General features: G+C 55.9%; 2 protein-coding genes across 5 annotated transcripts in view; one reads left to right on the plus strand and one right to left on the minus strand.

Annotated features, from left to right (window-relative positions):
- CFAP73 (cilia and flagella associated protein 73) overlaps positions 1-2398 on the plus strand; it is a 17468-nt gene extending 15070 nt beyond the window's left edge. For 3 of the 4 annotated variants that reach the window (XM_073313157.2, XM_073313153.2, XM_073313154.2), the window contains one exon: positions 267-2398. In XM_073313157.2, the coding sequence (XP_073169258.1) occupies positions 267-410 (144 nt within the window). In that variant the 3' untranslated portion in view covers positions 411-2398. The remainder of the gene's footprint in view (positions 1-266) is intronic. The other variant, XM_073313155.2, reaches the window with a different exon arrangement.
- Positions 843-21815, minus strand: DDX54 (DEAD-box helicase 54). The gene is made up of 20 exons (XM_073313146.2): positions 21634-21815; positions 19167-19293; positions 18644-18714; positions 18073-18261; positions 16882-16931; positions 16094-16135; positions 12372-12467; positions 11665-11786; positions 11078-11139; positions 10065-10196; positions 9050-9260; positions 8184-8318; positions 7008-7229; positions 6573-6646; positions 5790-5975; positions 5248-5390; positions 5049-5162; positions 4543-4647; positions 3855-3952; positions 843-3537 (listed from the first exon to the last, which is right to left on the minus strand). Exons 1-20 carry the CDS (start codon positions 21787-21789, stop codon positions 3296-3298), a joined length of 2577 nt encoding a protein of 858 aa, XP_073169247.1. The 5' UTR covers positions 21790-21815; the 3' UTR covers positions 843-3295.
- Between the last annotated feature and the right edge of the window lie 490 nt (positions 21816-22305).

A 22305-nucleotide genomic window follows, 5' to 3' on the forward strand; every position in this document is an offset into this window, starting at 1 on the left:
CCCTGTTCTACCCCTCATGTGGTTCCTACCTGTGGAGCAATAACCATGTTTGTAAATCTGGTACTAAAGTCTGGGTCTTTAATCCTAGTTCTTTGCACATTGGCAAAAAGAAACCATGCTGGAACACGATCCTATCCCAGCCCTGTTTAAGCCTTGTTTGTATGGTAGAAAGGGCCTACGCCAGGTGGGCTCTCACAGCAACGGGAAGGCAAAGCTGGCTGCAGCTTCCCCTGCACAACAGCATCCATTTGTCTTCTCTGTTCCAGGCTCCATGGCAGCTGGACCAGGGCTTTGTGCTAACCACCACCAGACTTTTGTCAGAGCAGCTTCCTCTCCTGCTGCCCCATGGAATCACCGCACCTGCAGCCTTTGCATGTGCTATGGCCACTCTACAGACACGACACCCCTAAGCCAAATGGACAGCCCCAAACGTCAGGACTTTGCTGCCTGGGGGAAGGCTCCTGAAGTGCCTCGGACAGAAGTTTTGGTGATCTTCAGGTATTTCTAACCATCAACTCTACCTACTGATACACCATTAACCCTGAGGTCTGGAGTCTTCCAACCTTCTTCTGTAACATCAGGACCTATGTAGAATGCGCAGCCACTTTGGGGTAAATACGTTGCTCCATCCTTGAGCAATGCACGGATTAAAGCAGCAACTGCCTGACCCAGTTTAAAACACTTCATCACCTCCTTGATTTAGTTAAACAAGGTTCCAAAATCCAAACTGACTGTGTGCATTCACAACAGCTGGGCCCATCAAACGAGCCTGGCTCAGTTTCTCCAGGCAGATGTCCCCTTAGGCTGTTGTCTGCATTGCACACACAGCAGGGAGGTTGAAAGACAATAGAAGAAATCATTTATTGGAGTAAAAAAAGTGTGGGCCATTATTTACATTTACTTTTGTTACAAAGCTTAGTTCAATTTAGGCTGAAAAAACAGTAAGGCCTCTTTTTAAAAGCAAGTCAGACAGCTCAATTTCCCCCCTTTGCATACTGCCACGCAGCCCTGAGCAGGAGAGACCATCTGAGGGGACCCAGGAAGCATTTAAAGTCTAAAGCAAGCAAAGTTTCCTCACTGCAGGCAGCTGGCTCAGGGCCTGCACATGCTGCCTCTTGCCATCTGCACTGTTACAGGTGACACTGGATTGCAGAAGTATCTTTAACTGTCCGAGTTTATACTGGCCAGGGCGTGGCTGCCCATTGCCCTCGGGGGGGTGGATAGCTCAGTGGTTTCAGCATTGGCCTGCTAAACCAAGGGTTGTGAGTTCAATCCTTGAGGTGGATATCTAGGGATCTAGGGCAAAAATTGGGGATTGGGCCTGTTTTGAGCAGAGGGTTGGACTAGATGACCTCCTGAGGTCCCTTCCAACCCTGATATTCTATGCTTGCACATTTATTCATTTTCCTTTGGGGACATCCCTCCATCTTTTTATGTACCAAGAGCAGAAGACCTTGCACAGATGGGATTGTCAGAGGAGGAAAGCACATGTGCAGGTTCTCAACAACAGTTTTGGGGGCTCTTTATCAGAAAATCCACCTTTTAATCATCTCTATCTAGCACTGGCTCTTCATTCTGGGAGCACCACCTCCCACACAACTGACATAGTTGGGAGGGGATGGTGTGTGACAGCCAAGAGGGAGCCGAGGACACTTACTGCTCCCCCCAGCGGGCACATAGCTGAAGAGGCAGGAGAGTAGCCCCAGCTGTGTAAGTGTAGAACTGATCAATGCAACATTGTAACTTCGGGTCACTGTTTACCATTCCTTACCCTTGTCCATATTGTAACTCAAACTCCACGTTAAAATGTTCACTTGTTTTTGCAAAACCCTGCTGTAATCTTATGAGTTTAGATGTGTGAATGAGGTATGTATGGATGATGGAATCAACCTCCCAGCCCATCCTGATAAAATAAAGTGTAAACACCCAATGGCTGAAGATGCAGACAACAGCCCTGACAAAGTACGAAGAGTCCACCCTCAAAAGAAAAGAACAAAAGTACAATTGAGGAAACTTCAAAGCCAGGTCCTAGGCTGAAAGTCAAGTCTGCAATTGACAGGTGATCAATCACACCGAACCCAGAGGCAGCTTGACACAGCAAGACCTATAGACTGGATTCAAACTAAAGCCTACAAAAAGGATGGATGAGCTGGAAGACTTTAGAGGGTAACATTCTGCTGCCAACACAGAAGGGCATTGGTACATGCCCAACAGAGACCCAGCCCTTCTTTATGCCCAGCTTTCCTGGCCAGTTAGCTGCCACAAACTCAAGCTACATTCAGGACTGGTAACTATACAGCAGCTGCAGAACATTTGTGTGTGTACAGATAGGTACTAGATATTAGTTATTGGTCATAAATCCAATTTGTTATAATAAACGTGACAACTTGTCCCCTGAAACAAACCTGTGTGGTTTTATCTGTATAACATAAGGAGCTAAGCCCTGAGACTAAGGATCTGGCTGGCTTGAGGCAGAGAAATGGAATTACCAGGGGATACAGCTGGACAGCAATGATCAGACAGTGCAAAGGATTGCGACTCAGACTGGGCTTTAGTCCTGGCTCTGCCATTAGCCTGCTGGGTGACTTTGGGCAAGTCACCCCCTGTGCCTCAGTTTCCCCATCTGTAAAATGGGAATAATACTGACCTCCTTTGCAATGCGCTCTGAGACCTATAGCTCGTATTACATAAACACCATTTTGCAGCCAGGCCTGGAAAGTGAGTGCTCTTCTCTGAAACCCCTCTCTGCTGTTACCTTTCTTCACAAGGGGGCTCTGAGGTCAAATTCATGCATGGGCTAGCTTAGACTTTCTGGAGAGGGGGCTCTGCAGAAACAAATGAAATCAGGGACCAGCAAGGTGTTGCTGCTGCGGGGGGGAGGGGGGGCGGAGGAGAAGAGGGAGGTGCTATGATCAGAAACGCTTTTAAAAGCAGCCTCATGCAATGTCAGGAACATCCTTTGGGAGAAGGGGTGAGTAGGTGGTGAAAACCAGTCCAGACAAGGACCAGTGGTACAGGCCAGCACAGCTGTGGTTCCCCCCACCCCCCCGACAGGTTTTCCTGCACTCTCAGAAGAGTTAGCTGGTCAAGGAAACAGGAACAACTCCCTCGGCTTCCCCCCTGCTGCAATCGAGACAAAACATCTAACAGAAACTAAATACCACCCACAACATCATTTAATGGCTCCTGCCCAGGCCAGAGTCTGCACAGGGCAGCTCGCACCCCAGCAAGGGGAGATGGCTCGGAATCAGCCCTTTGCTCAGATCAGGCCTGCTGCTCTTCCACGCTCTGTTCTTTACATCCTTTTCCTCATTTTACCCTTCTTGGCAGCACCACGGCCGAATGCCGTCCTGCGCAGCTCCTGCACCCGCTGCCGGTTCTTGCCTTTCAGCTGCTTCAGGCCGCCCTTCTGCAGAAAGTTCTGCTTGGCCACCCTCTTCCTCTGCTTCAGGATCTGCTGCTTGCTCTTCAGCTCCGAGTGCACCTTCCCCTGCTGGGAGCCGTGCTTCCCTGGGGAGGGCGCCAGCCGCCTGCCTCCTGCAGAGGGAATGAGTTACTCAAAGTTCTCCCCCTGCTCAGCTCCCCACACGCACCTAGCCCTGGTGCCAGGATGCTGGGTCAGGGACTGAGCTATAGAGCAATGCCAAGGGGAATGGACTCTAGCAGGGAACGGGCTGGCACACAGAGCAGAGCCCCCGCACAGCCGGCTAGGCCCTGGGGAGGTAGCAGTTCTCTATCCAGCAGGGAGGCTGATGCTATCCTGCATATCAGCCACCCGTTGGGTCTCAGCCTGCCTGGATCCCTCAAGGCACCAATGTCTGCACAGGGTAGTGCCTTCATCCCCAGGCACTCACCTCTGCCCCTACGGTGCTTCCCGCCTCTTGGCTCGCTCCCCGCCTCCTCCTCGGAGTCCCACTCCTCAACTTTGTATTTCTTCTTCCACTTCTCATAGCTGGGGGCAGTGGGTTAAGGAAAGGCTGGGGGCTGGGAGGGTGCCCCGAGCCCTCCGCGACTTCTCCCCTCACCTTAATCCCAATCTCTCCCCCACCAACTCCCCCCCAGGCCATGCTTCCCTCCTTCAAGATTGCAGCCCCAAGGCATCGCAAAGGAAGAGGGCCCTGCAGCCTGGGGCTGGCAGTTGCAGTGTTCTTCCCTGTGCCTGCTACCGCCCTGTTTCTCTCTTGGCAGATGACTTTCCTGGAAGGAAGCCCATGTCCCTAGCTCCCCAGTTCATAAAATCCCCAACTGCAAAGCTCAGCAATGGCCAGCAGGGCCACCACACCATCCCGCTACTGCAAACTGGAATTGCCTCTGCCCCTCCGCAGCAGCTACAGAAGCGCCCAGCCCCTTGCTGCTCCCTGCCACTCAGACACGCTTCCTCTGCAGTTGCCATGGTGCCCTGCAGTCAGGAAGTCCTGGGAGGGCAGAGAGCAAGAACCCCTCAGGCATGGTTAGATACACGTCTCTCCCTGCCCTGTCTCTGCCCCTGCCCATCGGGAGTGCCCCCAGCCCATCCCCAGGCTCCCCAGTCTGGAAGGATACAGGTTGTTCTTGTAGGAGCTGTTGATGTACCTGCCACTCTCTGTGCAGATTTTCTTCTTGTCCTCTTGGCCAGTTTTCCCCACGAACCGCTTCTTCTTGCGGTCCCTGGAGTGGGGGCAGGGCAGGGGGGTGGAATAGCATTGCAGGGGAAGAGAGAAATGGGGGCTCATCGACACCAAGCTGGCTTGGATCAGCCCCACCTGGAAGAATGAGCGCTCCCCTCAAGCCCCAGGGGCACAAGCAACGAAGCCCCAGCCCAGCTGGGTGGTGGAGAGAATCCCATCCTCAGGTGGCACGGTAGCACTTCCCCCAGCACTCAACAGAGTAAGGAAGAGAGGGTGATAATGCAAAATCCACTGTTTGGTGCTGCCTGCTGGGGATCAAAGGGCCCTGGTGGGCCAGGTGAGGAGTGCCCTGTGTGAGGGGCAGCTGTCCCAATGGCCCTCCCCACAGCAGGAACCTTTCCTCTCTGGACTGCTACTGCCCCCTACAGGTCAGGCACTTACCACTTGAGCAGCTGCTTGGTCTTGCTCATGTTGTGGGTCTCGTCCCCTAGAAGGTCGAGCACGGCACCAGAAGCCTGCTGCTCAAACGCGCTGCCCTCCCCACAAATGCTCAGCCTGGACATGGGAGAAAGGCAGAGGTCAGAGGGGTTCGGGGAGCTGGGAGAAGCAGAGGATCCCGCCATTGGTCCATATGACTCACCCCCGCTCACTCTCTAAGTCCTTGGGCCGGTAGGGAATGTAGAACTCCTCGTCCCGCTGCGCCTCATAACGCTGCTTCTTCCTGACACCCTCTCCCACCTGGTGCTGCTTCCGCTTCCTGCCCACCACGGCGGAGAACACTTCCTGGGACACAGATCAGACAGGAGGACTAGGTGCACAGCCAACCCCCACCCTACTCTCCAGACAGGAGCCGCTGAGCCAGCTGACTCAGCTGGTGCCTCGGCTACAGATGCCCACCCAACCCCCGCGCTGTGCAATGCTACGAATTGTGCAAACTGCTCCCTGCCCCCGGCACAATCACACCAGCCCCCATCTCAACACACAGACCTGCAAACGTTACCGGGGCCATGACAATAGCCAGCCCTTTATGCCCCCAGCCATGGGCTGACACTACACAGTGCAGGGCTTTGGGCCAGCCAGGCGGCTGCTTCCCAGGGTCCCCAGGTAGGCCCTGTAGTGGATGTGGTTGAGAAGCTGGCAATGCCCATGTCCTCATGGCACTGGTACCCTCCAAGTCCATACCTGGAGGTTTGCTTCCTCCTCCTCAGGGGCAGGGACTGCTGGGTCCTGACCTCCCAGCGCAGCCCCAGCCCGTCTCTCCTGCTGCCCCCTCTGATACTTGGCGATGAGGCTGCGGTCGCGGCTCCGCTTGGCTCGCATCACATCACTGGCCAAGGTTTTGTTGGTGGCGTTGATCTCAAAGATGGTCTGGTGCGAGAGACGGAATCTGTGAGTGATGCTTACCCTGGGGGACCCCTCCCCCTCACTGGGGCAGGAGGAGTTGTCTGCTGGGCTGGGAGCTCAACCTGGCGCCTCTGGTCCCAGGGGTCTGGTGGCGCTGTTCACCCAGCTCCAGTAACCCATCCAGGAAGCCAGCCCAGCAGCATCCCAGCAACCCTGGTGCAGGCAGGGAGCATCTTCCCAGACCGTGAGGAGCTGTAGTTGCAGCTGAGTCCCAGCTTCCTTTGTTCCCACCTTAAACTCCTGTGCAACTGCATCTCAGTGGAGGGGCAGCGATCCCTCAAGCACACTCCCTTGCACCACAGAGGTGCTGCGAGGGTTAATGCTACCCCTCCACCCACAGGAAGGAGCCTCCTTCGCCAGGCTGCCACAGTGGATGGACAAGATTCATTTCAGTGGCACTCTGGCTGGGTCGCTGCACCTGGCAGCACGCCCAAGTCAAGGGCTCATAGAGGCCAGCCCCCTTGCTCTGACACAAGGCAATACTGCTGGCAGCTTTGGAGTGAGCTCCCTTCCCCACCCGATAGGCACGGGGCCTGGTGTCAGATCACGGCTCGTACTCACTGCTTTGGATCTGTAGGTTTTAATGTTGTCCACGAACTTCAGTCTCTCCAGCTCATCCTCCCCAAAGCAAGAACCTTTGAGCCAGGAGCCCAGAGTGGGAGGAAGGGACACAGAGCAGTGAGTGCCTAATACATATCCAAGCTCCCAGCCCCAGCAGGAAAAGCAAACAGGGAGGAGGCAGCGTTCTCTCAGCTGTTCCAGGCCCAATCTCCTGCAGCAGGGGGTGCTGGAGGCAATGCTGGACAAGCACTGGCTATGGGGAGAGCTCCCTGCTGCTCCAGCAGGAAGTGCAGTAGGGAGCAGTGCAGGAGCACTAGCTATAGGAGCAGCTCCTGCCTTAGCCTCACCCAATGGGCCCCGCTGCAGGAGCCCAGCGTGGGTGCAGCCTGCAGTTCCCGCCGTGCCAGGAGAGTGCAGACAAAGACAGGCACTCACTGAAGAGCGGGTGGATGCCCAGCAGGGAGAAGTCCAGCTCTTTCACCCTCTTGACAGATTCGGGCGAGGGGCCAGGCCGGGACTTCAGGTACTGCTTGTGTGCGTTCTCTGACACCCTGCGCAGGCTCTGCAGGTCCAGCGAGCTCTCGTGGTCAGTGAACAGCAGGCACTCCTCGTCGTCGATGACGCTCTGGGGGACTCTGCCAAACACCCCATCTCTGTCTGTAACGGGACAGAAGGGGTTCGGGTCCTGCAGCTTCTCCCCAGGGGTCCCAGGCTTCAGCCCATCCCATGTGTCCACTTGGGATAGGGGAACAGAGATTGCACCCAGTGCAGGGACCTGGAGAGTAGCCTTTGTAGCAGCACTCTGCAAGGGCGAGGAGGGGCCCACTGGGACAAGGCACAGGCTAGAAAGGGTGGAGCAATTGGTAACTTTAAAGACATACACAGCTGATCTCTTCCCCACACCCTGCCGCCACCCAGAGCATCCCCTGCCTATGGTCTCCAAGTCCCAGACGTCCCACTCCAATGCTGTGCCAGTCCCACTATGCCTCTGAACAGCTATTCCAGAACAGAAACAAGAGTGAGCCCAGCTGGACTACAGTGTAGAACATGGCCACTACGGTGTCCTGGAGACACAATGGGGTCCCTACGTGACCTCTGAGAGGACAGAGGGGGAGGGGAACGTCCAGTGGGATGAAGCTGTAGGGATTCACGGCATCATGCAGATGGGACCTTAAGGGGGCCCCTAAGCCGAGACCTTGGGCCATGATATGTCAGCACTGCTCAGGGATGCAGAGAGCTAAGGCCTGGTAATAGTGCAAACAGGGCCGTGCTGTGCCAGGGTAGAGTATCTGCAGACAGGGCCTCTGGCAGCAAGAGTCACCCTCCCATCAGCACATCCTGCCATGCAGGGGAGCTCTGTGGTGCTGCCAGAGCTCCCCATCACACCTTTGTTAGCCAGCACAGACATCTGGGCCTGTAAGAGACAAGGGGCATGCCATCCCAGCCTGGGGAGTGAGACCCAGCCCTCCTGCGAGGCTGGCCGTATCATCACCGTAGCCACGGCGTGGCTCTCCCCACGCCAGCCCCAGCAGGAATGCCAAGTGAGAGCTCCCACCCACAACTCCACACGCCCACTTGGGGACAAGGGGCCAGTGCCCAGATGGACCTTACCTGAGGGTTTCTCGTGGGGGCTGGCGAGGGTGAGCGAGCGCCCCAGGAACAGGTGCAAGTCAAAGACATATGGGGTCTCATCCGATGCCACCAGGGAGTAGGCGATACCACTGCGGCCAGCGCGGGCCACACGGCCTGGGAGGCAAAGCAAGGCAGAATAGCTCCGGGTTAACTCTGTGGCTGCTGGCCCTGGCTCAGCCAGTGTGGAACCACTCTTAGGAACCACAGTCACGGACTTGGGTTTGGCTGATGTGCCGATTCTGGTCGGGGGCAGGGAAAGCTGCTAAGGGGACCGAGGCCAAGAGGCCAAGCTTGGCCCCCATGCTCAGTGGAGCTCATCCTGTTCATCCGGGGAAGGGCTGGACAAGAGCACGGTGTTCTCACCCTCTCGTCCCCGCTGCAGATGGTGAATCTCAGCATGTACTCCGCTGCTCTCAAGGGATTTGGCAGCCAGTGCCCAAGCCACTAATGGGAATGGCCCCCAAACTGCACACACCCTCCCACTGGGCCTGGCTTAGCTGGCTACCTGGGCCTTACCCCTCAGATTGAGATTTCAGACCTTCCTGTGACCCTCCCTGAAATGCTGCATTCCCACAGTGTCCCAGGCAGGGTCCAGCCCAGATAGCATTCAGTGGCAGGGAGTCCAGGCCGGGACAGGTGTTAATGACGCACCCTGCAGCAATGGCTGCCCAGCAGGGGCAGTGGGGAGGATATTTGGGGGTGGAGAGGCTTCCCTCCTCCATGGCATTTACCAGCCTGGAGGAGGTGTGACCAGGGTGGGAGGGAACAGATCAGCTGAAGCAGGACAGGTGAGTGTGCCCTAGACCCAGCCCTGCCCCGTGGCCCAGCCAGCCCCAGAGACCCACCGACACGGTGCAGGAACAGCTTGGGCTTCGCAGGGAAGCTGTAGTTGATGACATTGTCCAGCATGGGGATGTCGATGCCACGGGCAGCCACATCGGTAACAATCAGCACTGCACACTGGCCATGCATGAACTTGGCGATGTTGATTTTCCGGGCCGCCTGGTCCAGGGAGCTGTAGATATGGGTGCAGTTCACTCCCTGCGCTGTCAGCAACTGGAGGGAGGAGGAGGGTGGAGCACAGGTCAGTGCCCGGGCCCCCAGCAGGGGAGAACCACCCCAAATACCATGGGACCTCAACATAAGTCCAGCCACACCTCAGAGCAAAAGGGAGGAGAGATTCCATCTGGCAGCTTCAGGATAGGCTGCACCTCCCTCCCCTCGGCATCCCTGCTCCTACATGTACTAGGCTGGCCAAGCAACAGCATGCTAGACCTCTCCCCTGCCACCCTCCAAGAGAGTTGCAATGTCCATTGGCAATGCCCCTCCTCCTCCTGGCAGCCCAGCACCAGCCTCTGACACTCCCTTGCATTAGCAGGATGGCTCTGGTGACAGGGAGCACCCTGGCATTTCCTGGACACAGGAGTCAGCCAGTGGAAGCTCAGGCAGGGGTGGTTCTTTGGAAGGAAACTTGGGCTTGACTCCGACCACACACCCAGAGAAGCAGACCCAGGTGATTAGCCCCCAGCTCTCCCCTGCTACCTGGTGCATGGCAGAAGTGCCCCCCAGCCCCCCAACCTTGCTGTATGCTGCTCAGGCACCAGTTCAGCCAGAGACCTGCAGCAGCCACAGAAGCAGAGTGCTCCTTCCCCCTCCTCCCTGCCTTGGGGAAGCAGCACCCCCAGCAGCTCCCCCTTCTCATCCAGGGTTTAGTGAGAGCTTCTGCCTTGGTCTCAGGACTGCATGTATCCCCACTCCTCTGCTACATCTCCCCTGGCTCCACGAGGCCTGGGCCCAGGCCCAGCGGCCTGCGCAGCACAACTCGTGCCAGGCCCATGGCGTGTTGGCTCCCAGACTTGCCTCCTTGAGGTACTCCGCATGGTGCTTGGTGGCCACGAAGACGACTGTCTGGTCCTGAGGCCTCACCACGCTCCTGAGCAGGTGCAGCAGCACGGCCGGCTTGTCATCCGCGCGCACGTGGAAGAAGGCCAGCTGCCAGCGAAGAGAGGGGTGAGGTGGGAAGCCCCTCCCTGCCCCCTCAATGGCCCCCCTGGAAGCTACACAAGCCAGAGATGCTGGGGCTAACCACACAGGCTGCGCTTTCTCATCGCTCTGACTGGGACAGGTGCTGTGAAGCGCCTAGCACCACGGGGTCTTGATCCACTACCGAGGCATCTAGAGGCTAACCAGTGAAACAACACAGCCTGGTGCTGCAGCCCACCACCCTCTGTTTGTCTGGCACCTCTGGCTGGGCAGCTCTTTGGCCCTGTCTGGAAAGCACCCAGCATGCTCTTGGGGATAATGGGACGGGATGGAAGGTGTCCTCTGCCCTCCAATCTAAACTGGTTCCCTGGAGGCTTGGACCTGTCTACCTCACCTGGCCTCAGGTTCTACCCGAGTCTGCCTACAGGCGAGATCACAGCAGGTGCCAACACCAGCTAATGCTGTCAGGGCCACACTTAACTGAGGCTCCTGATGGGATCGGGCTCATGGTAGCACGTTGTCCACCCGAGCATCAGTTACTAGCCCCAGGAGGGGGCGCTGCACACTGCCTGCAGCTGTGAAATGCAGCAGTCCAGAGAAGGGCAGGCACATATGCACACTGGGGCCATACAACGCATACTGCTGGTCCTCCACCTCCTTCCCCAGTGCCAGCTGACAGCCGTGCTCTTTGGAGCTTGAGGGCTCTGCTGGGGTGAGCTCAGACAAACAGGTAGTTATTTGTATTGCACTACAGCCTAGGGACCCCAGACATGGGCCAGGGACCCATGGTGCTAGGTGCGGTACAGGCCCAGAACCAAGAGACAGTCCCAGTCTCCTTTACCCCAGCCCTCCTGAACTCAACAGCCTTGAAGACTCCAAGCGCATCTCACCTTGAGCTGCTCACTGAGCTTTGTCTCCACGTCCAACCGGATCAACACTGGCTCAGTGAGACCTGTGAATGAGGCAGGAGAACATGAGCCCAGGGCAAGGGGGATGGGGCGCCTGAATTCACAATGGAAAAGAACAGGCCAGGTAGCAAACTCATTGTTAGGGACACTTACAGCGAGGCAATCACAGCTTCTGAAAGGCATACTGGACACACCCAGCAGGGGGTGCTGCAGGTCAGGAGGGGGATGTGCCAGGGAAGCCAAGGGGGAAGAATTGGAGCCCTGCCCACGCTGTGCTATGCCCCAGCTTTAATTAACTGCCTGCTTTCACAAGCACTAAAATTCATTTTGCGAGAGGCAGGGGAAAGGTCCCCTGAACTGAAGAGGAAAGAAATAGGTGGGACAGAGGTAGTGTGGATGCCCCTGGCCTGGGGCAAAAGCAGGTGAGGAACCCTTCCTCTCCCACAAAAGGACCGGTCAGCACAGCTGAAACTACTCTTAGCTGACCTACCATTCAGCCTGTTACCCCCTCTCCATCTAACCTCCCCCCAATCTCTCCTGTGTGGGGCTGGTTGGGGGATGTTCCTTACCGGCCCGAGCAAACTCCACGAGCAGTTTGGGGAGCGTGGCAGAGAAAAGCAGGGTCTGGCGGCTCTCTGGAAGCCGGGCGATGATCTCCTGCAGCTGCTCCGCAAACCCCATCTCAAAGAGCCTGAGGGGGGCAACACCACCAAGGTCAGCAAGCCACACCCACCCCCAGGGCCCTGTCATCCCACGCAGCACCCAGGAAAGCAGTGTGTGCATGGGGACTGCACATCCCCATGCACAGGGACACGCTGCTTCCTCCCAGGACGAGGCCTTAAATCCACACCCAGGAGCTCCTATCCCCGGACCCTAGAATCTCACATGCCAGCCCCAGCGCTGGCCCTGCAAGTGGAAGATCTAGCCCAGCATCAGCCGACAAGAAAGGGCACCATTGCATCAGTTGGTTGCTTTCCCAAGATCCTTGACCTGGTCTGTTTTCCCCCACTGGCCTAACATCTCACTCATCAGGCACTTGGAGCCTGCCATAACTGTGTGCTCTCCCATCTGTGGCACTGGGAATCCATGCTCCCACCTCTGCTCCTTTCTGACAGGTGTCCACAGGATGCAGCCACAGCACCAAAGCCCATCTCTTCCCTGGTAGTGCAGTTGCCACACTTGGCTGACGGAGGGTCCTACTGGGAGCCCCTAGGAACAGAGGGGCTGACAAATGCCCCAAGGTGAAATCTCAGCTACGGCAACATCATGAACTGACCTGTCAGCTTCGTCAAACACCACGTACTCCACACTGTGCAGCTTCAGGTTCATTTCCACAGCCACGTGCATCAGACGCCCGGGGGTGCCAATAATTCTGGAATGACAGACACCAATGGGCAGCAGGCACCCAGCTGCCCACAACTCCATGCGAGGGCCAAGGTGCTGCCCACATCCGGGCAGCCACCTGTCCTGGTGGAGAGAGATGGAACTGTGAAAGCTGCAGCTCTCCACTCTGGTAAAAAATAGGACAAGGCAGCTCTCCCCAACCAACCCCCTCCCATCCCACTTGCCTCTCCAGCCCAAATCTGCCAGGCCAAGAGGGACATTCAGATGCCTCCACTCCAGGAAGACCCATCTCCAGTCTCTGCTCTCCCCCCAGAAATACACATAAGAAGATGCTCTTAAGAGGCACGGAGTAGCAGGCAGCCCCCACTGGATGCTATCTTGATGCTCACTGAAACGCACAGAGGCTCTGGGTCCGACTCTGCTCAGCACACAGGGTTTACAGGTTGTGACTCCATCAGCTTCAGTGGCTTCACTTCCCATTTACACCGTGAGTGCAGAATCAGACCCACTGCATGCAGCACCTGCGAGCCTGTTCTGCATATGTGCAGTGCCCAGTGGATAGGGCTCTGCTCTTTGACAAGAGCTCATAAGTGCTACCGGAATACAAATATAGACTGGAGAACAAGTGTTAGTAATAATAGAGCTCAGATTTTCCTGTGATAGCTGATGGATTCCTTCACCGAGTAGTTGCTGAACTGACTAAAGGGGATGCCATTTTAGATTTGGTTTTGGTGAGTAGTGAGGACATCATAGAAGAAATGGTTGTAGGGGACAACCTTGGTTCAAGTGATCATGAGCTAATTCAGTTCAAACTAAATGGAAGGATAAACAAAAATAGATCTGTGACTAGGGTTTTTGATTTCAAAAGGGCTAACTTTAAAAAAATTAAGGAACTTAGTTAGGGAAGTGGATTGGACTGAAGAACTTGTGGATCTAAAGGTGGAGGAGGCCTGGAATTACTTCAAGTCAAAGCTGCAGAAGCTATCTGAAGCCTGCATCCCAAGAAAGGGGAAAAAATTCATAGGCAGGAGTTGTAGACCAAGCATCTCAGAGGAGGCGATTAAGAAAAAGCAGAAAGCCTACAAGGAGTGGAAGATGGGAGGGATCAGCAAGAAAAGCTACCCTTACTGAGGTCAGAACATGTAGGGATAAAGTGAGAAAGGCCAAAAGCCAGGCAGAGTTGGACTTTGCAAAGGGAATTAAAACCAATAGTAAAAGGTTCTATAGCCATATAAATAAGAAGAAAACAAAGAAAGAAGAAGTGGGACCGCTAAACACTGAGGATAGACTGGAGGTTAAGGATAATCTAGGCACAGCCCAATATCTAAACAAATACTTTGCCTCAGTCTTTAATGAGGCTAATGAGCTTAGGGATAATGGTAGGACAACAAATGGAAATGAGGATATGGAGGTAGACATTACCACATCCGAGGTAGAAGCCAAACTCGAACAATTTAATGGGACTTAAATCGAGGGGCCCAAATAATCTTCATCCAAGAATATTAAAGGAACTGGCACATGAAATTGCAAGCCCATTAGCAAGAATTTTTAATGAATCTGTAAACTCAGGGGTTGTACCGTATGACTGGAGAATTGCTAACATAGTCCCTATTTTTAAGAAAGGAAAAAAAAAAGTGATCTGGGTAACTACAGGCCTGTTCGTTTGACATCTGTAGTATGCAAGGTCTTGGAAAAAATTTTGAAGGAAAAAGTAGTTAAGGACATTGTGGTCAATGGTAATTGGGACAAAATACAACATGGCTTTACAAAAGGTAGATCGTGCCAAACCAACCTGATCTCCTTCTTTGAGAAGATAACAGATTTTTTTAGACAAAGGAAACACAGTGGATCTAGTTTACCTCGATTTCAGTACGGCGTTTGATACAGTTCCACATGGGGAATTATTAGCTAAATTGGAAAAGATGGGGGTCAATATGAAAACTGAAAGGTGGATAAGGAACTGGTTGAAGGGGAGACTACAACGGGTCACACTGAAAGGTGAACTGTCAGGCTGGAGGGAGGTTACAAGTGGAGTTCCTCAGGGATAGGTTTTGGGACCAATCTTATTTAATCTTTTTATTACTGACCTTGGCACAAAAACCGGGAATGTGCTAATAAAGTCTGCGGATGACACAAAGCTGGGAGGTATTGCCAATACAGAGAAGGACCAGGATATCATACAGGAATGTCTAGATGACCTTGTAAACCGGAATAATAGTAATAGGATGAAATTTAATAGTGTAAAGTGCAAGGTCATGCATTTATGGATTAACAACAAGAATTTCTGCTATAAACTGGGGACGCGTTACATGGAAGTAACAGAGAAGGAGAAGGACCTCGGAGTACTGGTTGATCACAGGATGACTATGAGCTGCCAATGTGATATGGCCATGAAAAAAGTTAATGTGGTCTTGGGATGCATCAGGTGAGGTATTTCCAGTAGAGATAAGGAGGTGTTAGTACTGTTATACAAGGCACTGGTGAGACGTCACCTGGAATACTGTGTGCAGTTCTGGTCTCCCATGTTTAAGAAAGATGAATTCAAACTGGAACAGGTACAGAGAAGGGCTACTAGGATGATCCGGGGCATGGAAAACCTGTCTTATGAAAGGAGACTCAAAGAGCTTGGCTTGTTTAGCCTAACCAAAAGAAGCCTGAGGGGAGATATGATTGCTCTCTATAAATATATCAGAGGGATAAATACCAGGGAGGGAGAGGAATTATTTAAATTCAGTACCAGTGTGGACACAAGAACAAATGGATATAAACTGGCCATCAGGAAGTTTAGTCTTGAAATTAGACGAAGGTTTCTAACCATCAGAGGAGTGAAGTTCTGGAACAGCCTTCCAAGGGGAGCAGTGGGGGCAAAAGACATATCTGGCTTCAAAGCTAAGCTTGATAAGTTTATAGAGGGAATGGTATGACGGGATAGCCTAATTTTGGCAATTAATTGATCTTTGACTATTAGCAGTAAATATGCCCAATGGCCTGTGATAGGATGTTAGATAGGGTGGGATCTGAGTTACTACAGAGAATTTTTTCCTGGGTGTCTGGCTGGTGAGTCTTGCCCACATGCTCAGGGTTTAGCTGATCGCCATATTTGGGGTCGGGAAGGAATTTTCCTCCAGGGAAGATTGGCAGAGGCCTTGGGGGTTTTTCGCCTTCCTCTGCAACAAGGGGCACGGGTCACTTGCTGGAGGAGTCTCTGCACCTTCAAGTCTTTAAACCGTGATTTGAGGACTTCAATTGCTCAGACATAGGCTAGGTGTTTATTACAGGAGTGGATGGGTGAGATTCTGTGGCCTGTGTTGTGCAGGAGGTCAGACTAGACTATCATAATGGTCCCTTCTGACCTTAAAGTCTATGATTCTATGAAATAATACAGGTGAGACTATGCTGCCTGAGGGGTGGGAAAGGAAAGTCACGACAGCCTAACCCAACTCTCCCAATCACAGATACTCCAGTTACAGAAAAGAACAAGGTAGCAGGGCAGTCCTAGAGGATGGATTGTGTGGGATGCGCCTTGGGTCTCAGTGCTCCAAAGAAAGAGGAAAAAACCCACCCACAAGCCCCATCCCCATGCTGTGACCCTTCCCTCCCCCCCCAATCCACATTTGGAGAACACAGTCGCTGCCCCTCAGCATTAAGACTCACATATCAGGGTTCTCATGCAGAGCTGCAAATTGGTCTTCCATCCTACGGGAGAAAGAGAATCGGAGGTGCTGGTAATAATGACCAGCAGGGGGAGCCATAACACAGCCCTACTGACAAGGGACTCCACCCAGCCCAGCAGCAAGCTCCAAGGTAGATCACTGAGCCGTCTGCACTTTGCCAAGCACCTCATGCCCTCAACCCGCTTTCTGCAAAAGCGTCTGAGACGGAGCATGCTGATCCTTGAGCCCGGCTTCCCAGGGATTGTTCTAAAGGAACAGGTTGGCCAGAGAGCAGCAAGCTGCCCAATGATCTGCGCCATGCTTCTGAAATCCTTCCTCAGCCTGCCGCACACGCACGTCTCAGTAACCGCCCGCCACACGTCTCGGTAACCGCCCGCTGTGCACGCATGTCTCGGTAACCGCCCGATACGCACCAGCCCGCCGTGCACGCACAAATACAAGTAGCTAGGCCCAAAGCTGGGACTAGGTCCCAATGCTGAAAGGAGCCAATATGCTTTTTTAAAAAGTCATTGAAAATTAACGGAACCCCTTGAAGGGCCCAGACTCAGTCCCAGCAATCCCGCTTAGACCCAGCTGTGATGTTTCTACCCATTGCAGTGTCACTGAGCCAGGTCAATATTTCATCTGGGCATTGAGCTAGCCAATATTTCACAAGTTTCTACTGTAACTGACTCATTCTAGGGAAAAATACATTTCACAAAACGTTCACAAGGGTTTTCAATCTGCTGCAGCCGCTGGCGCTTTAGGGGTAGACTGCAACTGGCTTACCTCTCTCCTCCCAGAATCAACGCAGTCTTCAGGCCTGTGAACTTGCCCAGCTGCAGAACCAAAAACACCGCACCTATTGTCAATCTTAATCTTGCCTCCAGCTCCCCACTCCCCTTATTCCCAATCATGGGACTCTTCACCTCAACTGCCAGGGCTAACCCAGCCCCAAGAGGCCTGGGATGAACACACTGAAGTTGCTAAGACTTTGGATCAGTCTGCTTCTCCCTTTGTACAACCAGCCTCTGTCTTTAAACCCGCAATACCACCAATGTGGGGGGGCTCTCCATGGGAGCAGCAGAGGCCCATATAGCAACCCCAGCCATCAGCACTCAAAAGACAGAGTGCAGTGGCTGTTAATACTCATTTATCCTGCAGGATTACGGAAAGTACCCATACACAAATCACAGCTCTGTCTGAAGGCTGTCTTTGTGAGCTAAACCACAGGAGTGTAGCCAGACTGGATCACACCCAAGGTCCATCTGCTTTTTGTCTAGTCCAGGGGAGGGCAAACTATGGCCCGTGGGCCAGATCCAGCCCATCAGGGCTTTCAATCCAGCCTGAGGAAGCGCTCCCAGAAGCGGCCAGCACCCCAACCCCTTGCCCTGAGCCCCTTCCTGCACACCAGTTCCCCTCCCACATCCAACCCCCTGCCCCAGCCCTACATACAATTTCCCACCCCAGATGTGGCCCTTGGGCCAGAAGTTTGCCCACCCGAGTCTAGTCTCTTGCCAGGACCAAATATTTCAAAGGTAAGTGCAAAGAACCCCCTAGTGGACAAGTATGGAATAACCTGCCTACAGGCACATCATCTGCCTAACCACAGCCAGTTGGCTGATGCCATGAAGCCTGATGATCTCACCTTTATTTTTTATCATGTCTAGTTCTGTTCTGATTCTTATTCTGTGCCCATCACTGTGGTATCCATGGATGTTCTCATAATCCACAAATATCCACATCTTTTTGAAACCCTGCTACACTCTTAGCTTCAATGATACCTTGTGGCAATGATTTCCACAGGTTAGTTATGTCATGCAAGAAATTGTCCCTAAGCAATTACTGCACTATATTGCCTCTCCATATCACCACAAGCTCCATGCACCATGCTCTCAAGTCACATTTTTGAGAGAGCTCCAAGCTACTCCAGTCCCAGTGGCTCCTAGATCAGTTGATGCTGCTTCCTCCACTCCCTACCTCCTTTGTGAATTTCATAGTCTGCAAGGCAAGCTCGCGGGTTGGCGAGAGAATGAGGGCTCGTGCTCCCGTCTGGGCACTGTGCGCCTTCAGCTTCTCAAACATGGGGATGAGGAAACAAGCTGTCTTCCCACTGCCAGTCCTTGCCATGGCCACCATGTCTTTCCCATCCAGGATCACAGGGATAGTCTGCAAGACAAGAACAGATGCTGCTCCAATCCAGCTGGAGAATTCTTACCCTGTGCCAATCACTGGGGTATCCATGGATGTTCTCATAATTCACATAAATATCCACATCTTTTGGAAACCCTGCTAAATTCTTAGCTTAAATTATATATTGTGGCAATGAGTTCCACAGGTAGGTTACAGGGGTGTTGGACAACCTTTGCTAACACTTGATCTAGTGGAATCCATATACCAGACGTGGCTAAGGCTCACCAACACAGAGAGATTCACCTCCCACCTCAACCGCACAAAGCACTGCAGACTTACCTACGGAACCTCCCCATGACCTTTAACAAACATATACCCCATAAAAATTACACTGGAGAAATGAGAGCCTGTCCATTACCCTTCGCTGGATTGGCGTAGGCACTTTGTAGCCTTTCTTCATGACCCCTTTGAATACAGGATAACTCAAGCCTACAAGAGAAGACAAATATGATCTCAATACTAAATGGCCCTTGGATAACAAGGGTGGAGTGTTGCCAACTATTTTATTGCAAGTCTCACAATATTACTGTTTTTTACTTAAAATCCCAGCTTCCGGAGTCATGTGATTGGAGAATAACCTCAGCTTTCATTAAAAAAGTTTCTTGCCCTAATAGTTGCAGATAAAAAGCTCAAAAATGTGACTTAGAGGTTCAAATTCCAGAAGGCAAATAAAAAGACGCCCAATTTTGATCTAAGCATGGGCCTCAATGCATGCTGGTACATGTGATTTCTTCTGAATACACCTGCAATGTGCTCCTCTGCCTGGTACGCAGGCTTTGACCAGTGGCTGAGGTGGCCCTGAGTCGAGCTAAGTTTGAGCACCCCATGTTAATCAAAATGCAATTTCTGCCCTCAGATTTATGACCATCCATTTCACTCACCCATAGACTGGAAGCCCCCAGATTTCTTCTTCTTTTTGTTCTGTGCTCGTACCATCTCTCTCGTGTCTGGCTCCACATCAGAGGAGTAATCAGGCGTTGGAAAGGCTGGTAAGATCTTACTGGATGCCTGTTGATGACGGGGAAAGGGCACACATGCAAAAGGCAATGTTATTTCAGGTCACGATAGATGGAAGAGGGCTCTTAGATCATCCAGCCCAATCAGAATGGGAGTGGTTCTTACAGCCTATTTTCCCTTATCTGTCCAGTCTTATTTTAGAACTCCCGAGAGCAGTGGTTTTCAAACTTTTTCTGGAGACCCAGTTGAAGAAAATTATTGATGCCCACGACACAACTGAGCTGGGGATGAGGGGTTTGGGGTCTGGGAGGGGGCTCAGGGCTGGGGGTGCAGGATCGGGGGGGCGGGGATGAGGGGTTTGGGGTGCGGGAAGGGGCTCTGGGCTGGGGGTGCAGGCTCGGGGGCATGGGGATGAGGGGCTGGGGGTGCAGGCTCGGGGGGGACGGGGATGAGGGGTTTGGGGTGCAGAAAGGGGCTCAGGTGCAGGCTCGGGGGGCAGGGATGAGAGGTTTGGGATGCAGGAAAGGGCTCGGGCACAGGCTCGGGGGGCAGGGATGAGGGGTTTGGGGTGCAGGCTCGAGGGTGCAGGAAGGGGCTCGGGCGCAGGCACAGGGGGCAGGGATGAGGGGTTTGGGGTGTGGGAGGGGGCTCTGGGCTGGGGCGCAGGCTCGGGGGGGCAGGGATGAAGGATTTGGGGCGCAGGCTCGGGGGGCTCTGGGCTGGGGCGCAGGCTCGGGGGGCAGGGATGAGGGGTTTGGGGTGTGGGAAGGGGCTCTGGGCTGGGGCGCAGGCTCGGGGGGGCAGGGATGAGGGGTTTGGGGCACAGGCTCGGGGGGCAAGGATGAGGGATTTGGGGCGCAGGCTCGGGGATGAGGAATTTGGGGCGCAGGCTCGGGGGGGCAGGGATGAGGGGCTTGGGGTGCGGGAGGGGGCGGGGATGAGGGGTTGGGGGGCAGGCTTGGGGGGATGAGGGATTTGGGGTGTGGGGAGATGGGGAAGAGCAGTTTGGGGCACAGAGGGGCTCTGGGTTGGGGGGCAGGCTCGGGAGGGGCAGAGATGAGCGGTTTGGGGGGCGGGGTTGCAGGGGGGCTCTAGGCTGGGGGGCGGGGTTTGGGATGCGGGGTTGGGGGGGGCTCTAGGCCGGGGGGGGCGGGGATGAAGGGTTTGGGGGGCTCTAGGCCGGGGGGCTCTGGGCTGGGGCTGGGGTTCGGGAGGTGGGTGGCTCCGGGCCGGGGGGCGGGGTTGGGGGGGGCTCTAGGCCGGGGGTGCGGGGTTTGGGGTGCGGGGGTGGGGGGGCTCTAGGCTGGGGGGGGCAGGGATGAGGGGTTTGGGGGGCGGGGTTGCGGGGGGCTCTAGGCCGGGGGGGGCTCTAGGCCAGGGGGGGCAGGGATGAGGGGTTCGGGGGGCGGGGTTGCGGGGGGCTCTAGGCCGGGGGTGCGGGGTTTGGGGTGCGGGGGCTCTAGGCCAGGGGGGGCGGGGATGAGGGGGGCTCTAGGCCGGGGGGGGGTGGGGATGAGGGGTTCGGGGCTGCAGGGGGCTCTAGGCCGGGGGGTGCGGGGTTTGGGGTGCGGGGTTGGGGGGGCTCTAGGCCGGGGGGGGCGGGGTTGGGGGGCTCTGGGCCGGGGAGGCGGGGATGAGGGGTTCGGGGGGCGCGGTTTGGGGGGCGGGGATGAGGGGTTTGGGGGGCGGGGTTTGGGGGGCTCTAGGCCGGGGGGGCGGGGTTTGGGGGGCGGGGTTTGGGGGGCTCTAGGCCGGGGGGGGCGGGGTTTGGGGGGCTCTAGGCCGGGGGGGCGGGGTTTGGGGGGCGGGGTTTGGGGGGCTCTAGGCCGGGGGGGGCGGGGTTGGGGGGGCTCTGGGCCGGGGAGGCGGGGATGAGGGGTTCGGGGGGCGCGGTTTGGGGGGCGGGGATGAGGGGTTTGGGGGGCGGGGTTTGGGGGGCTCTAGGCCGGGGGGGCGGGGTTTGGGGTGCGGGGTTGGGGGGGCTCTAGGCCGGGGGGGGGGCGGGGTTGGGGGGCTCTGGGCCGGGGAGGCGGGGATGAGGGGTTTGGGGGGCGGGGTTTGGGGGGCTCTAGGCCGGGGGGGCGGGGTTTGGGGGGCGGGGTTTGGGGGGCTCTAGGCCGGGGGGGGGCGGGGTAGGGGGGGCTCTGGGCCGGGGGCGCGGGGGGGGGGCTCGGGCGCAGGCTGACCGCGGGCGGCTCTCGGTCAGGGCGGCGCCGAGGCCCTCGCCCGGCTCAGCTGGGCCCCCCCGCTGGCGGGACTCGGGGCGGCGGCGCTGGCCGGAGCGGCGAGCTCGAAGGCCCCGGCCCCGAGGGGGGTTTCCGCGGCCCCGGCGCCCCTTGGCCCGGGCGAGTCGCGGGTCCCCGACCGGGTCACCTCGCCCGCCCCGCTCACCGGCCGCTCCGGGCTCCCCTCCGTCGGCCCCAGGCGGAGCTCGCCCGGCTCGGGCTCGGGCTCGCGGCCCCGAGGGTGGCGGCGGCGACGCGGCGCCATGGCCGGCGGCTCGGGCCCGGGCTCGGGGCCTGCACGCGACCGGCTCCCAACCGCCATGTGGCCCCGCCCCCGGGGCGGCCTGAACCACCGCGACCCCTAGCGGGGAATCCAGCACTTCCCCCCCCCGGCTGGAGAGATGGTATCGCCCGGAGCGCGCGCGGGCAGCCTGGGGCGCGAGCGGCGCTGGGCGGCGTCCCGGGCTTTGGCCGCGTGCGGCTCAGCCTGGGTTGCGGGGCAGGGGACGCTTTGGGGTGCAGGCCCGGCGGGGTGCGCTGCGCAGCTGCAGGGGGAGATGCGGTGCGCTCTGACCCCCTTCTCCAGCCGCCTCCATGCTGCTGACCAAGCCGTGCTCGGGTGGCCTGGCTCGCAGCGAAGAGACACCGGGATTTTTTGCCTTTGACAATCCCCCTCCCTGCAGAAGGATCCCTCCGAGATCCCCCCCATGGGAAATCCCCAGCCCTAAAAAACACCCTGCGCTTGTGCTACCGTCTGAGCCCCACGGGATCTCCTTTCCGTGACCTGTCCAATCTTCTCTGCTCACCTGATCATTCGCGTCACACCTGAGTTTGCAGC

The sequence above is a fragment of the Lepidochelys kempii genome, chromosome 15, assembly GCF_965140285.1.
Source record: "Lepidochelys kempii isolate rLepKem1 chromosome 15, rLepKem1.hap1, whole genome shotgun sequence".
Taxonomy (NCBI): Eukaryota; Metazoa; Chordata; order Testudines; family Cheloniidae; genus Lepidochelys; species Lepidochelys kempii.